General features: G+C 32.1%; 4 protein-coding genes across 5 annotated transcripts; all 4 read right to left on the reverse strand.

The window, feature by feature from the left end:
• Positions 1–84: 84 nt before the first annotated feature.
• Positions 85–2791, reverse strand: LOC145933428 (cytochrome P450 9e2-like). The gene is made up of 2 exons (XM_083033107.1): positions 1047–2791; positions 85–735 (listed from the first exon to the last, which is right to left on the reverse strand). Exons 1-2 carry the CDS (start codon positions 2594–2596, stop codon positions 732–734), a joined length of 1554 nt encoding a protein of 517 aa, XP_082889233.1. The 5' UTR covers positions 2597–2791; the 3' UTR covers positions 85–731.
• Positions 2792–3333: 542 nt separating this feature from the next.
• On the reverse strand, positions 3334–5755 carry LOC145933429 (cytochrome P450 9e2-like). Of its 2 annotated transcripts, none has more exons than XM_083033109.1 (2): positions 4067–5755; positions 3334–3715 (listed from the first exon to the last, which is right to left on the reverse strand). In XM_083033109.1, the coding sequence occupies exons 1-2, from the start codon at positions 5607–5609 to the stop codon at positions 3705–3707; spliced, it is 1554 nt and encodes a 517-aa protein (XP_082889235.1). In that variant the 5' UTR covers positions 5610–5755; the 3' UTR covers positions 3334–3704. The 2 variants fall into 2 exon arrangements, with proteins under 2 accessions (XP_082889235.1, XP_082889234.1); XM_083033108.1 differs by having other exon boundaries at positions 3335–3715; positions 4060–5755.
• Positions 5756–8996: 3241 nt separating this feature from the next.
• Positions 8997–17948, reverse strand: LOC145934357 (uncharacterized). The gene is made up of 3 exons (XM_083034715.1): positions 16274–17948; positions 10625–12235; positions 8997–10172 (listed from the first exon to the last, which is right to left on the reverse strand). Exons 1-3 carry the CDS (start codon positions 17824–17826, stop codon positions 10169–10171), a joined length of 3168 nt encoding a protein of 1055 aa, XP_082890841.1. The 5' UTR covers positions 17827–17948; the 3' UTR covers positions 8997–10168.
• On the reverse strand, positions 12197–15279 carry LOC145933426 (cytochrome P450 9e2-like). The gene is made up of 2 exons (XM_083033101.1): positions 13307–15279; positions 12197–13011 (listed from the first exon to the last, which is right to left on the reverse strand). The coding sequence occupies exons 1-2, from the start codon at positions 14851–14853 to the stop codon at positions 12990–12992; spliced, it is 1569 nt and encodes a 522-aa protein (XP_082889227.1). The 5' UTR covers positions 14854–15279; the 3' UTR covers positions 12197–12989.
• Positions 17949–17957: the final 9 nt, after the last annotated feature.

The raw sequence follows: 17957 nt of genomic DNA on the forward strand, positions 1-17957 counted from the left end.
CTATAGCTATTTTTAATATATTTAGCTTGCCTATATAATATCTTTATTGTCAAATATGGCAAACTATAAAAATAATTTCTATAATACGACATAATACAGTACAGTATATTTACAACGAAACAGATTAAAAAATACAGATGTTTATTGCGACAATATAATTGCGCAATTGTTTATATCAGACAAAAGGTAATATGCGAGATTAAGTTAGAAATTAATCATTATAATTATCAGATAAGAAATATCACTTGATTTTAATTTTTTTCATGCTGTTTTTTCTTCTTTATCATTTTTTTATCACAAGAAGATAACGACAGCTTTAACGCGTAAGAATCATATTCGAACAAAAAATATAATAATGTAGAATGAAGAAGTGTGGAAAAAGAATATATAATTAAAATATTACAAAGTATAATTTACGCAGTTACTAAACAGATTATAAAATTTAAAAAAAAATATGTCAAATATTTAATCATTATTGGCAGAGCTAACATTATTCGTATGGCATATATTTACGATTAATAATGATTATGAATACTCTGTGCGTTTGTTGCATTATTCAAATATTTATATTAGCATTTAATACATGAATTTCTAGATAAGGATGTCAATGATTTAATCACTTTATCTCCATTATTCGCTTGAATTAGCAACATAAATATGTTCTTGTCAGAAAGTCAATAGACAAAGGTTTTGTTCCATCTTGACCATTAATTATTAATCCTACATACATTTTATCTGAAAAATAAATAATACATATTTCAAAAGATCTCCTTATTTTAACATTGATGTTTTTATTTCATAGAGAGATTTTTAGTATTTGGAATATGAAATTTTTAATTTTCAAAATCATGTGAATTCTAAGAGATTAAAAATAGTATAATATATAGCATTCTAACATAGATAGCATAAATTAGAAATTATTTTACTTCTTGTTAAAAAATTAATATATTATATTCTTAATATAACAAAAAATAGCAGAAATAATTTTTATATATTCTTTAATTATAGATTTCGATGATTCTATTAAATTAACGAAAATTCCTTACAATTTGCCATTTGCGACATTAACTGCAATAGTATGATGCGGATTTTTTCTTGGTGCTATATTCAGCCAGAAACCTCCTTCGGCCTTCAAATTAAAGCCATCCTTAGCAAACTTGAGCGGTATCGATGTCTTCTCGCAAGGTTTGAAATCGCAACGTGCTAGTAAATGAAAGAGCAGAACTTTTGTTTCCAACAACGCGAATCTGTTACCTATACACATTCTAGGACCCAGACCGAAGGGAAGATAGGCTCCGCAGTTGAGACTACGTTTCTTTTGCTCCCCAAGAAATCTTTCGGGATCGAACTTTCCCGGCTCTTCAAAGTATTGAGGATCGTGATGAAGTCCATAAACCGGTATCCATATGCCATGTCCTTTTTTTATGGTAAAGGGTTTCTTTCCCGGTAATGTCGGCGGTAACTCGAAATCTTTCAAGCATAATCTATCCAATGCCAAACCAACCGGATACATTCTGAGGGCCTCGTCAATCACAGCATCCAAGTATTCCATGCTATTAATTGCTTCGTATTGTGCTTGTCCATTTGTTTTCTCCAACACTTCATCGATCTCATTTTGAAGTCTCTCCTGTATATCCTGATTTATCGCGATTTCGTGAGCGGCAAAGCACATTAACGTAGAACTGCTGTCGAAACCGCCGAAGAAGAAAATGAATGCCTGGGCTACCATATCGTCGATACTCAATTCTGCTTTGCCATCTTTACCTTTATTCTCCATCATCAGTTGTAACATGTCTGGTCGAACAATACCTTTCTCGTTTCTAGTTTTTATTGTGGTTTTTACGATATGTCGGAAAAAGTTTGCTATTTTTTCAGGAAAAAGTTTCAAATTAATTATTCGTGCCAGCCAAGGCAAGCTTCTAAATATATAAAACTTCAAAAGGACGAAACCGCTAAAACCGGTCGCTTCCTTGCCGTACACGTAGAATTCGTTCTTCGGATTTCTCATAGAATCAACACTGACGCCAAAGGCGCAAGTAGCTATTACGTCATTCGTGTATCTCGTAAAGACGTCTTTCATTTCCATCATCCTCTTCTCCGTTGGTAATTGCACCAAGTAATTGGCAAAGTCGGCCCCGCATTCCGACATCAACTTGAACATACTTTTCATTTTACTGGACGTGAAAGCCGGACTCAGTATAGATCTCACTTCTCGCCATCTATCTCCGCTAAGGGCGATGAGATTCTTGCCGAAAAATGGATCTTGCGTTTCGTCGATGAAACTATGATGATCCATGAACATGTCGAAATGTTTCAACGTGATGGATTTAATAAGCTCGGGATCACGGAGCATTATGAGCGGCTGAGTCATGTCATACATGCCGACGTATTTGGCGTCAGGAGATAAATCGTAGATCCATTTTACGAAATCAGCCATCGATTGGCGATGGAGAAGGATCGATCCCATGTTTCCCAGTAATGGGAGAGGCGTCTTATGCGGTATTTCATGTTTCTTGAAAAAGTTTAAGTCTTTAAAAAGATAGTAATAGATGCCTAAAGCACCCGCTATCACCGACAACGCGATTATATATACCATATCGATCACTGTTCGTACAATAGAATTGAAATTGTGAAAAGAAAAATAATGCGCAGATTACTGCACGAATCTGATTCGAATGTTTATATATGACGTTATTAAAGTCCGAACGACGTTACGTGCGAACGACGTTACACGTTGGAGTAGGACGTAACACGTTGGAGTAGGACGGTCAACTGCTGCCATCGTGAATAATAGTTTCCTTTTACGTACGCGCAGATAAGTATGACATCATGTCAACCATTTATTGCGTAGTACTTCACAGTGACGTTTACGTTTTTATAAATATGTCAAAAAAGCTTATATTTCCTATTGACTGAAAAGCTTATTAAATTCTTTATACTTGTTAAAAATAGATATTAACTAATCAGACTAATTCTTTATTGCAAATATATCCTCGTGTATACCCAAATTAATATATGTACATAATATAACAATGTGAGAAATTAAATCACATTGTACACAATTTTTAGAGAATTATTTATTTTGTACGTTAAATCAGATTCAATTACGCGCAAAATCGAAGTGACGCATTTATTAGAAAACAAACAATAGTACAAGAATTGTTTTTACAGATAATTTGCGAGATAAAGTTAGAAATTGATCAGTAAATATAATTATGACAATCATGAGATAAGAAATATCGCTCAATCTTTAATCTTTTTTATGCTGTGTTTTCTTCTATCTTTTTTTTATCACAAGGAAATAATAACTTTGTTTTTAACGTGTAAGAAACATATTCGAAGAAAGAATGTCATGATGTAGAATGAAGAAATGGAGAAAAAATATAATTAAAATATTATAAAATATATTTTACGCGCAGTTACAACAGAATATAAAATAAAAAAATTATATCAAATATTTAATCATTATTGGCAGAACTTACATCACTCATATGGCATTATGATTATGATTAATAATGCCTCTAAATATATTCTCTGTTGCACTGTTAAAATTATATTTACATTTATCACAAATTTCTAGATAAGGTCAATGATTCAATCGCTTTATCTTCATCATTCGCTTGAATTAGCAAGATAAATATGTCCTTGTCAGAAAGTCAAAAAAGATAAATGTTTCGCTTCATCTTGATTCTTAATTGATAATCTCACATTTTATCTGAAAGATAAATAATACATATTTCAAAAAAGATCTTATTCTAACATCGATGTTTTTATTTCCTAGAGAGATTAGTATTTGGAATACGAAATTTATAATACGAATTTTTGGTCTTTAATCATGTGAATTATAAGAGACTAAAAATAGTACAATGGATAGCATTTTTAACATAGATAGCATAAATTAGAAATTATTTTACTTCTTGATAAAAAATTAATATATTATGTTATTGATTATAACCAAAAATAGCAGGAAATAATTTTTATGCATTTTTTAAATTAATGATTTTATGCATTTTTTAATTAGATTTCGATAATTCGGTTAAATTAATGAAAATTCCTTACAATTTACCATTCTCGTCATTAACTGCAATAGTATGATGCGGATTTTTTCTTGGTGACACATTCAGCCAGAAATCTCCTTCGGCCTTCAAATTAAAGACGCCCTTAGCAAACTTGAGCGGTATCGATGTCTTCTCGCAAGGTTTGAGATCGCAACGTGCTAGTAAATGAAAGAGCAGAACTTTCGTTTCCAACAACGCGAATCTGTTACCTACACACATTCTAGGACCCAGACCGAAGGGAAGATAGGCTCCGCAGTTGAGACTACGTTTCTTTTGCTCCCCAAGAAATCTCTCCGGATCGAACTTTTCCGGCTCTTCAAAGTATTGAGGATCGTGATGAAGTGCATAGAGCGGTATCCATACGCCATGTCCTTTTTTTATGATAAAGGGTTTCTTTCCCGGTAAGGTCGGCGGTAATTCGAAATCTTTCAAGCACAACCTATCCAATGCCACGCCAATCGGATACATTCTGAGGGTCTCGTCAATCACAGCATCTAAGTATTCCATGCTATTAATTGTTTCGTATTGTGCTTGTCCGTTTGATTCTTCCAAGACTTGATCGATCTCATTTTGAACTCTTTTTTGTATTTTCTGATTCATCGCGAGCTCGTGTGCAAGAAAGCACATGAACGTCGAAGGTGAATCGAAACCAGCAAAGAAGAAAGCGAACGCCTGTGACACCATATCTTCGATACTCAGTTCTGCTTTACCATTCTTATCTCTATACTTCATCATCAGCTGTAACATGTCTGGTTGAACAATACCATTCTCGTCTCTAGTTTTTATTGTGGTTTTTACTATATCTCGGAAAAAGTTTGTCATTTTTTCAGGAAAAAATTTCAAGTTAATTATTCGTGCCAGCCAAGGCAAGCTTCTAAATATGTATATTTTCGCAAAGGCGACACTGTTGACATCGGTCGCTTCTCTGCCGTAAACATAGAATTCGTTTTTCGGATTTCTTATAGAATCAACACTAACGCCAAAGGTATATGTAACTATTATGTCATTCGTGTATCTCGTAAAGACGTCTTTCATTTCCATCATCCTCTTCTTCGTTGATAATTGCGCCAAGTAATTGGCAAAGTTGGCACCACAATCCGACATCAACTTGAACATATTTTTTATTTTACTGGACGTGAAAGCCGAACTCAGTATAGATCTCACTTCGCGCCACTTATCTCCGCTAAGGGCAACGATATTTTTGCCAACAAATGGATCTTGGGTTTCATCGGTGAATCCACGATGATCCATGAACATGTTGAAATGTTTCAACGTGATGGATTTAATAAGCTCGGGGTCGCGGAGTATTATGAGCGGTTGAGTCAAGTCATACATGCCGACGTATTTAGCGTCAGGAGATAAATCGTAGATCGATTTAACGAAATCAGCTACCGATTGGCGATGGAGAAATATCGATCCCATGTTTCCCAATAATGGAAGAGGCGTCATATGCGGTATTCCATGTTTCTTAAAAAAGTTCAAGTCCATAAAAAGATAATAATAGATGCCTAAAGCACCCGCTATCACTGACAACGCGATTATATATACCATGCCGATCACTGTTCATACGATAAAAGTGAAATTGCGAAGAGAAAAATAATGCGCAGATCTGCACGAATTTATTATTCGAATATTTATATATAGCGTTATTAAAGTCCGAACGACGTTACGTGTGAACGATGTTGCACATCGGAATAGGACGGTCCACTGCTACCACCGTGAATAGTGTTTTCATTTTATGTATGCGCAGATTCTCAATTTTATCTCGATGAGGCATTTTTGATGAGAGACTTTATGTTGCAGCATTTGATAAAATACTTTACATAAACAGCTTGATTCAGCTTAATTTTTGTCCTATTCCGATAATATGTATTTGATAAAAGAAAGTTTTTACTTGAAAAGATAATATATGAAGAAACGTAAATTTCAAATGTAGAAAGCTTCTGTAGTATATTGTATGCAGAGTCCCTAGACTTACTTAATCACTTTTTATGTATTATTTTTTTATTAAATTCAAATAAATATTTGTTTTAAACATTGAAGATTGATGGTTTTTAAATTACGCGTGCAATTATGTATAACTGAAAAGACTAAATTAAAACTTCCCGGAATTAATCTTCACAGATGTGCAAACAAATTATAAAATCTTATCTTTCATTCAATTTTAAATAAATTTTATTTTGGATTTTTCTAATTTGAAGATTAGTTGCAAAGATATTTAATATAGAATATTAACAATTCGTGACAAATAGTGATTTCTTTAAGATTTTCATTAGAATTGAACTTTAAGTTGATCTTATAAACTAGAAGATATTGATTTAAAAACTTATAGATTGAAGAAGATATTTTCTTTAAAATTAGCGAAAAAGGTGGAATTTTTCGCACTTTGTTCGTTGAAAATAAATAAATTATTATTCGTTGAAAATAAATAAATCTCTCTTTATACGGAATATACTTCTAGGAAATTATAAAGAAAGAAAATATAGAAACTGAAAAACTAAACGCGACGCAACACAGAATAACACACTTTATATGGAAAATTTATTCTAGTTATTATGCACGTACAACAGAAAGATTATAATATTAAAGTGCTCATGAAAGACATCAACATATTGTCGAGTTACGATGGTCAATTTCCTCACTCCCTCTCTTTCTCTGTTTTATATCATGCGAAAGAGTCTGCTGCGCAGTTTGACGTATTAAGCCAAGCTATTTTCGTATGTGATGGAATATAATCATGAGCAATAGATGTAGCATTCAAAAATACATGTATATTATATATATAATTTTATATATTATTTTTAATATTATTGATATATACTTATATGTACACACACACACATACACACAAAATATATTTCATTATATATATATATATATATATATATATATAAGATCATTTGTATTATACAATTGCAAGTTCATCGATATTCACGACACAAGCTAAGAAGCAACACTCGATTTTTAATTCTTTTCATATTTTTAATAATATTATAAAAATCCTCACATTGATCACAAAACTCGGTTACAAACGTGATAAAGGAATATCTTTAACGATAGATATAAAAATACATCGATATTCTTATTTATTTTTATTATAATGAAAGAAAATAAAATTGTACATTTTTTTATATTTCTCTTGAAAAATAAACACAGCATATTGCTTTCATGAAATATATATATTAAATGGAATTATATATATAATTTTAATAAGACAGAAATATATAACAAGTTTTATATAAAAAAAAACGCTATTTATTATGTACATATTGCTAATTGAAAGATAACATTAAAGTGATCATGAAAAACAAATATGATATTGTCGAGTCATAATAATCGACTTCCTCTTTTTTTTTTCTCTCGCTTTTCTTTCTATCTTGAATATACATACATATATCATACGGGGGAGTTTGTTGCGTAATTTGATGCAACGCGGCAAGATTTTTTCGAATTTTAATTTAACAAAAATAAATTTTTAAAACTCAGATATATCACAATATATATGGACGCGTTATGAATTGAAATATATAACCTATAATAATTTTATATATATATATATATATATATTATATATAATTTTTTTGCTGCTTTAACGTTAATTTTTTGTGTATAAAATATTTTTTATGTATAAAAAATGATACATATTGATTATATTGTGTATGTTGAGAATCCATTAATTTTATCCATTTTTAACAATACTTTTCTGTAAAATATATTTATAATAATATATTTTTGTTTTAATATATATAACAGAAAAACAAAATATAACGAAATATTGTGAAAAATGTAGATAAAATTATTACGATAATAATAATCACGCCAATATATGTACATTAAAAAATGTAATCCTATTACAAATTAATCGATAATTACAAAATAAAAAGTAGCGTTTGATCTTTAAGCTTTTCATGCTCGCTCTTTCATCGTTTTCTTAGCAATAAATGCAGGAAAAAATTAATTGTGTTTTAACATACTAGAAATATTCCTGGTAATGTGATAATATAATGTTGTTTCCTGAACTTGCAGTTACAAGGTTTCTTATTTGAAAATCAAAAATGAAACATCCTTTATGTTTATTTTGATTTTCTGGTTTTTCTTTGTTTATTTTACCTGAAATTTAAATAATATTAAAGACATACACACAGAGCTACATCAAGGGAATATTTTTATTCTTATATTTACTAAAACTATTTTATTTTATAATATCAAAATTAAATCTCTCTAAGATTATTTGTAGTAATTTTAAAATATTAGCGATTACTTTAACAATATATCGCCTCTTTGCCGTAAACGTAAAATTCATTCTTTGGATTTCTCATAGAATCAACACTAATACCAAAAGCACAAGTAGCTATTACGTCATTTGTGTACCTCGTAAAGACATCTTTTATATCTATTATTGCCCTCTTCTCTGCTGGCAATTGCGTCAAGTAATTGCTAAACTCGGCCGCGTAATTCGACATAAGTTTAAACATACTTTTCATCTTGCTGGACGAAAAAGCTGGACTCAGTAAATGACGTACTTGCCGCCATCTTTCTCCTTTAAGTTCAAAAAGATTTTTACCGAATAATGGCTCTTGATGTTCCTCGACGAAAGTGCGACGATCCGGGAACAGATCGAAATTTTTCAGCGTGATTGATTTAATAAGCTCGGGATCGCGGAGTATTATGAGCGGCCCGGTGATGTCGAATATACCGACTTGGCCTCAGGATGTAAATCATAAGTTTTCTTCACAAGGTCAAATAACGATTGACGACGGAAGATCGATGGTCCCATATTTCCAAATATAGGAAGCGGTGTTTTATGCGGTATGCCATGTTTCTTGAAGGAATTAAATGCTTGATGAAGTAATAATAAAGACTTAGTGCGCCTAATATCACCGTCAAAGCGATTACGTATACCATATTGAAAAAAGAAATTACTTTTTGAAACTAGTGTTTACATATTACATACATTTGATTTATTTAAATTAATTTTTGCATTCTATTGCGAATAACTTTGTTTTGTTATACAATTAATAACAAAGATGGTGTGCGAAGGTAATTTTGCTCTTCGAGATTCGATGATCGACTGATGGTCGCATTAGAACGATCTTTCTCTTATAAACGTTTATATCGCATACGCAACATTGTATAGTTAACACTTGCACCTCGATAATTTCGATAATCTCAATTTTCGGAATAGTGTGCAAAAACGCTTTTGCCGCTGTCAATATTTGTTTGATAAAATTGAGATTATATATATTAAACTGCGTCTGTTGTATTTTTTGTTTTTAAATACATTTTTGCTTTTTGCACATTGCTATGTTTCACGTGATTTATGTCGAGTAGTCAATAAATTGATAACGAAGTTGCCTGTTTAATTATTTCCAACGATTTTGAAGTGGCGTTAATCATTATCAATGGAGCGAATAAAAAACTTTTTTTAAGGATGAAAATTACTGATATTGCTAAAATGATTTGCATAATTGCCGCTTAACCGCGTTATTTTTCTCAACACTACTAAACATATTTATTAATGTATCTATATAATATGTTGTTTACATTTTTATGATAAAATATTATCATCTTGCAATTTTGTAGATTCTTAATTATATAGCTTTGAATATTCATATCAGCACAACTGTCCTTCGATTTTTGTACAACTTAATTTGTGTTTGTGACTCGTGTGTAGAGTTTTTCCTCAGCCGATCCTCTAGTCAGAAATCTCCTTAGACTCACATTCAGGATTCTTTATTAATTGTATCGATATCGGAGTTTGTTCGCACGGTTTCAAGTCTCAACGATCCAACAGATAGAGTAGCATAACTTTCTTCGAAAACTAGAATCTGTTGCCGATGCACAGATTCAAACCGAATGGCTAATAAGCATTGAGGTTACACTCATTCTTTCTATTTTCATCCAAGGAATCTTTCAGGTTTGAATTTCTCTGTCTTCGGAATGTACGTAGCATCGTATTGAAAGCTATAAAACGGAATCCAGATTATCGTTTCTGCCTTCACGAGATATGATTTTAGACGTGGCGCTTGTACTTGCAGCAACAAGTTTTCTTTCAAATCAAGAAAGACATATGTTTTTCATATTTCGTTTGGTTTTGTTTTCTGTTTAGTTTATCTGAAATTTAAATAATATTAATATTAATATGTACACAGATCTACATGTAGGATATTTCATTCTTATATCTTTAAGATTATTTTTTTATGTTTCATCATCAAATATTAAATCTCTTTCCAATATTATATTTTAAAGATATTAGCGATTATTTCAAAAATCTAAATTATTTCTAAGAGATTATTTAACATCATATCAAAAATATATTTGAATACTAAAATTTAGGATTTTAAATATATCTTACGATTGGGTATCACATATTTTGTGTGAAAACTTTTAATAACAAATAAGTAACAACAATGATATTTCAAAATTAATATCACAATAGTGACCGAGTTACAAAATAGCAGGAAATATATTTTTATATTAAAAAATAATTTTTTTAAAAACATTTTCAAGATACAATTAAAACATATTTATAATATATATTAAATATATTAATAATATTTTCTTACTGTGTGTGTGTGTGTATGTGCTGACGCGTCACATTGACAGCATTGATAGCAATAGTGTGATGAGTATTTTTTCTTGGTGATACATTCAGCCAGAAACCGCCTTCGGGCTTCATATTGAAACCGTCCTTAGCAAGCTTGAGCGGTAAAGGTGTTTTTTCGCAAGTTTTCAGGTCGCAACGTGCCAATAGATGAAACAGCAAAACTTTTGTTTCCATTAAAGCGAATCGATTACCAATGCACATCCTAGGACCCAGTCCGAAGGGAAGATAGGCGCCTGAGTTGAGACTTTCTTTCTTCCGCTCGCCAAGGAATCGTTCGGGATCGAACTTTTCCGGCTCTTCAAAATACTGTGGATCATGATGAAGTCCATAAACCGGTACCCATATAGCTTCTCCTTTCTTTATAGTAAAGGGCTTCATTCCTGGCAATGTCGGGGGCAACTCAAATTCTTTCACGCATATTCTGTCCAATGCCACAGCAATTGGATATCTTCTGAGAGCTTCGCTGACCACGGCATCTAAGTATTCCATGTTATTAACCATTTCGTATGGTGCTTGTCCATTTGACTCTTCCAAGACCTGATCGATCTCATTCTGAAGCTTTTTATGTATTTCCTGATTTACCGCGAGTTCGTGCGCAACAAAGCACATTAATGTCGAAGTGCTATCGAAGCCACCAAAGAAGAAACTGAACGCCTGAGACACCATATCTTCAATACACAGTTCTTTGCCCTCCTTACCTCTAGATTCCATCATCAGTTGCAGCATGTCCGGACGAACGATACCATTCTCATCCCGAGTTTTTATGGTGGTTTCTACGAGATCTTTAAAGAAATTTTCTATTTGTTCACGAATTAGTCTTAATTTAAGAATTTGTGCCAACCAAGGCAAGCTTCGAAATATGTACATTTTCAGAACGGCGACACCACCAAAATTGGTAGCCTCTTTGCCGTAAACGTAGAATTCGTTGTTCGGGTTTTTCATTGAATCAACATTAATGCCAAAAGCACAAGTAGCTATTACGTCATTTGTATACCTCGTAAAGACATCTTTTATATTCATTAACCTTTTTTCTGCTGGCATTCGCGTCAAGTAATTGCTAAATTCTGCGGCGTAATCCGACATTAGTTTAAACATATTTTTCATCTTGCTGGACGTGAAAGCTGGACTCAGTAAAGGTCGTACTTGGCGCCATCTTTCTCCTTTGAGGAAAAAAAGATTTCTGCCGAATAATGGATCTTGATGCTCCTCGATCATAGTGCGATGATCCGGGAATAAGTCGAAATTTTTCAGCGCGATAGATTTAATAAGATCTGGATCGCGAATCATTACAATTGGATATAACATATCAAACATGCCGACGTACTTGGCCTCACGATGTAAATTATAAGTATTCTTGACAAGATCAGCCATCGATTGACGACGGAAGATCGATGGTCCCATATTTCCTAATATAGGAAGTGGTGTTTTATACGGTATATTATGTTTCTTGAAAAAATTCAAATTTTTGAAGAAATAATAATAAAGGCCTAGAGCGCCTACTATCAGCGTTAAAGCAATTACATATACCATGTTGAAGAAAGAAAGTATTTTATTAAACTTGTATACATATATTACGTATATTCAAGTTATAAGTTGATAGCACTTGTTGCACTTTATCACAAGTAACTTTTTTTGTTATGTAATAGCGAGGATAGTATACGGAGGCAACTCTACGCGTTGGGATTTGACGGTCGACTGACGATCGCATCACAGTGATCTCTCTTATATAACGTATGCATGATGTCATTGCTTACGTACGATAAATTAACTACAGTATTTCAACGTACTCTTACATGTAACAAATATATTGCTCAAAAGTGCATTGCGGTTGAATAAATTTAATTTGATAAAGTTAATATAAAATATATTAATCTGGATTATATAAAATACTTATTGCACATTACCAACGTTTCACATGATTTATGACAATTAACACAAGTAATAATTAGAAAAATGATGAGAAAGTCTGTTAGATTAATTATTTCCAACGATTTTTTGAATAATTATGTATATTGCTAGTCATTAACGATGAAGCAAATAAAAGACTTTTTTACGATTAAGTTTATTATGACGATGCTAAAATGATTTGCATAATTGACGCGCAACTTCGTTGTATTTCATCTCTAAATTTTTTTATTATTTTTATAATTTGTATGTTTTATAATGTATGGTGCGTACATTTCTATGATATAAAATATACTTGCGGTCTTTCATTTTCGTAGAGTTATAACATTAAGTATTCATATCAGCACATCTGTTATCTGGTTGTTTTGGTGCATTTGTTTGTAATCGGTGTATATATAGTTTTTTTGTCAGCACAATGATCAGCTAGAACCCGTCTTCTTCCTATTTTATTTCATAAAAATTAAAAATAAATTTTATTATTAAATTACTCATTATATTTCATTTTTATAATTCAAGAACATATTTATATACTGAATTTATATATATATATATATATATATATATATATATATATTCTTTTATATGAAGACTTTATAAAAGTAACAAATAAAAAATAATTCTTTTTAAATTAATATCGTAATGACCGATTAACAGAAAATATTTCTCAATATTGAAAAATGTTTCATTTTGAAAGTTTAAAGATATAATTAAAAATAATTTAATGAAATTTTCTTACAATTGACGTGTCCCATTGATAACAATAGTGTGATTAATATTTTTCCTTGGTGACACATTTAGCCAAAAACCACCTTCAGGTTTCATATTGAAGCCGTCCTTAGCAAGCTTGAGCGGTAAAGGTGTTTTTTCGCAAATTTTCAAATCGCAACGTGCCAATAGATGAAACAGCAAAACTTTCGTCTCCATTAAAGCAAATCTATTGCCAATGCACATCCTAGGACCCAGTCCGAAAGGAAGATACGCGCCTGAGTTGAGGTTTTCTTTTTTCCGTTCACCAAGAAACCGTTCGGGATCGAACTTTTCCGGCTCTTCAAAGTATTGTGGATCATGATGAAGTGCATAAATCGGTATCCATATAGCTTCTCCTTTTTTTATAGTAAAGGGCTTCATTCCTGGTAATGTCGGAGGCAACTCAAATTCTTTCATGCATACTCTATCCAATGCCACAACAACCGGATACATTCTGAGAGCTTCACTAATTACGGCATCCAAGTATTCCATATTATTAATCATTTCGTATGATGCTTGTCCATTTGATTCTTCCAAGACCTGATCGATCTCATTTTGAAGTTTTTTTCGTATTTCCTCGTTCACTGCGATTTCATGAGCGGCAAAACACATTAACGTCGAACTGGTATCGAAACCGCCAAAGAAGAAAATGAACGCCTGAGATACCATATCTTCAATAGACAGTTCCACTTTGCCTTCTTTATCTCTGGAATCCATCATAAGTTGTAGCATGTCCGGACGAACGATACCCTTTTCATCCCTAGTTTTTATGGTGGTTTCTACGAGATCTTGAAAGAAATTCTCTATTTCTTTACGAATAAGTCTTAATTTAAGAATTTGTGCCAACCAAGGCAAGCTTCGAAGTATGTACATTTTCACAAGAGCGATACTGCTGAAAGTGGTCGCCTCTCTGCCATAAACATAGAATTCGTTCTTCGGGTTTCTCATAGAATCAACAGTAATGCCAAAAGCACAAGTAGCTATTACGTCATTTGTGTACCTCGTAAAGATGTCTTTTATATCCATTATTCTTTTCTCCGCTGGCATTTGCGTCAAGTAGTTGCAAAATTCGGCGACGTAATCCGACATTAGTTTAAACATATTTTTCATTTTGCTGGACGTGAAAGCTGGACTCAATAAAGGCCGTACTTGGCGCCACCTTTCTCCTTTTAGGGCAAAAAGATTTTTGCCGAATAATGGATCTTGATGTTCCTCGACAAAAGTGCGATGATCCGGGAATAAGTCGAAATTTTTCAGCGCGATAGATTTAATAAGATCTGGATCGCGAATCATTACAATTGGATATAATATATCAAACATGCCGACATACTTGGCCTCACGATGTAAATTATAAGTATTCTTGACAAGATCAGCCATCGATTGACGACGGAAGATCGTTGGTCCCATATTTCCGAGTATGGGTAGTGGCGTCTTATGAGGTATGCCATGTTTTTGGAAAAAATTTAAATCTTTAAAGAAGTAATAATAGAGTCCTAGAATGCCCGCTATCACTGTCAAAGCGATTACATATACCATGTTGAAAAAAATTACTTTAAACTAATATACATATATTATGTATGTTCGGAATATATATAAGTTGAAATCAATTGTCGCACTTTATTATAAATAACTTTCTTTTTATGCAATTAAGATGGTGTTCGAAGTTCGAACTTCACGCGTCGAGATTCGACGGTCGACTGGCGGTTGCATCGGAATGATCTATCTTATATATATGTTTGCATGATATCATCGCTTACGCAACAGAAGTTAGACAGTAAATGACAGTATCTTGATAATTTAATCTCAATTGTAGCAAAAAGTACTGCGTAGATAGGGCTCCGCCGCTGTCAATTAAATAATTTGATAAAATTAAATGAAATATATTTAAAAGAAACTGGCTGTGTTATTTTTTATATTTTTAAATATATATTTGCGTTTTGAAACATTGCTAATGTTTCGCGTAATTTATACCAATCAACAAGTAGTAAGTAGAAAGATGATGAGATTATCCGTTAGATTAATTATTTCCAACGATTTTGAACACATATGTGTATATCGTTAATCATTAACGATGGAGGAAATATAAAAAATTTTTTTTATGATTAGATCTGTTGTGACATTGCTAAAATGATTTGCATAATCGCCGCTCGACCTCGTTATTTTTTAGCTTTATTAAACTTATAATATTTTCATAAATTTATTTGTATTTTGTATTTTTTTGTTATGTTTATTTTCTTTGTATATAATATATTGTCTATATTTATAATATATAAGAGTCTCGTGGTCTTTTATTTTTGTAGATTGTTAATAACATTGAATATCTAAAATTTTTCCGTTTCCAAAAACTGAGATCATATTGAGATTTATAAAACGGGATCCAGATTATTATCATTCCCGCCTTCACGAAATATAGTTTTGCATGTGATTATTTAAAGCAACAAGTCTTCTTATTTGAAAATCATGAAAGAAATGTCCTTTACATTCCTCCGGGTTTTGTTATTTTCTATTTTATCTGAAATTTAAATAAAATTAAGTAAATGTATAAAATACATCTTTTAAAGCATTTTTATTAATTTATATCTATTAAGCTTATTTCTCATTTTATTGTATCAATATTAAATCTATCTAAAATTATATAAATATTGAGAATATTTACGATTATTTAAAAAATCTAGGATTATTTTATAGTTTTAACAGTTCCATTATTAAATTATTAATAATATTTTGCTTCCATAATTCAAAAATATACTTAAATACTAAATTTTCATACTTTACAATTTCGTATATAAATTTTGTATTGAAACTTTAAAAAAATTACAAATACAAATAATGTTTTAAAAATTATTATCACAATAGTGAGATTAACAATATAGTAGGAAACATTTTTTATTTTAAAAAATTATTTATTTTTATTTTTTTAAATATAGTTAAACATATATTAATAAAATTTTCTCACGGTTGATGTTCTCTATTGACTGCATTCGTAACAATAGTATGATGAATAGTTTCCTTCGGTGACACATTTAGCCAAAAGCCACCTTCGGGCTTCATATTGGTAACGCCCTTAGCGATTTTAAGCGGTAACGGTGTTTTCTCGCAAGTTTTCAAATCGCAACGTGCCAATAGATGAAATAGCAAAACTTTTGTTTCCATTAAAGCGAATCGATTACCAATGCACATCCTAGGACCCAGTCCGAAGGGAAGATAGGCGCCTGAGTTGAGACTTTCTTTCTTCCGCTCGCCAAGGAATCGTTCGGGATCGAACTTTTCCGGCTCTTCAAAGTACTGCGGATCATGATGAAGTCCATAAATCGGTATCCATATGGCTTCTCCTTTTTTTATAGTAAAGGGCTTCATTCCTGGCAATGTCGGAGGCAACTCAAATTCTTTCATACATACTCGGTCCGCTGCTGCAGCAACCGGATACATTCTGAGAGCTTCGCTGATTACGGCATCTAAGTATTCCATGTTATTAACCATTTCGTATGATGCTTGTCCATTTGACGCTTCCAAGATTTGATCGATCTCATTTTGAAGTTTTCTTTGTATTTCCTCGTTCACTGCGATTTCGTGAGCGGCAAAACACATTAACGTCGAAGTGCTATCGAAACCGCCAAAGAAGAAAATGAACGCCTGAGATACCATATCTTCAATAGACAGTTCTTTATCCTCTTTACCTCTAGATTCCATCATGAGTTGCAACATGTCTGGACGAACGATACCATTCTCGTCTCTGGTTTTTATAGTGCTTTCTACGAGATTTCGAAAAAAAACTGTTATCTGTTCGCGAATCACTTTTAAATTAAGAATTTTTGCCAGCCAGGGCAAGCTTTTATACATAAATATTTTTAGAAAGAAAATACTGTTGAAAGTGGTTGCCTCCTTGCCATAAACGTAAAATTCGTTCTTCGGATTTTTCATAGAATCAACACTGACGCCAAAGGCACAGGTAGCTATTATGTCATTTGTGTATCTCGTGAAGACTTCTTTTATATCCATTACCTTCTCCTCTGCTGGCATTTGAGTTAAGTAATTGCTAAATTCAGCAGCGTAATCTGACATCAGTTTAAACATATTTTTCATCTTGCTGGACGTGAAAGCTGGACTCAGTAAAGATCGTACTTGCCGCCATCTTTCTCCTTTTAGGGCAAAAAGATTTTTGCCGAATAATAGATCTTGATGTTCCTCGATCATAGTACGACGATCCAGGAATAGGTCGAAATTTTTCAACGCGATAAATTTAATAAGATCGGGATCACGGATTAATGTGACAGGCCCGACTAAATCAAACATGCCGACGTACTTAGCCTCAGGATGTAAATTGTAAAGTTTCTTGACTAAATCAACAAACGATTCAAGACCGAAGACCGATGGTCCTATATTTCCGAACATAGGAAATGGTGTTTTATACGGTATGTCATGTTTTTTGAAAGTATTTAAATTCTTCAAGAAATAAAAATAGAAGCCTAGAGCGCTCGCTATCACCGTCAAAGCGATTACGTATATCATATTGAAACAAGAAATGATTATATTAAACTAGTGTACATATATTACGTATTTTAGATAAAATCGAAATCAACTGTCGCACTCGTATATTAATGCAACTTAACTCGTCGAAACTCGACGATCGACTGACGGTC

The sequence above is a fragment of the Prenolepis imparis genome, unplaced genomic scaffold (genome assembly GCF_030444845.1).
Source record: "Prenolepis imparis isolate NDT839.2.m4 unplaced genomic scaffold, iyPreImpa1.0 SCAF_3, whole genome shotgun sequence".
Taxonomy (NCBI): Eukaryota; Metazoa; Arthropoda; class Insecta; order Hymenoptera; family Formicidae; genus Prenolepis; species Prenolepis imparis.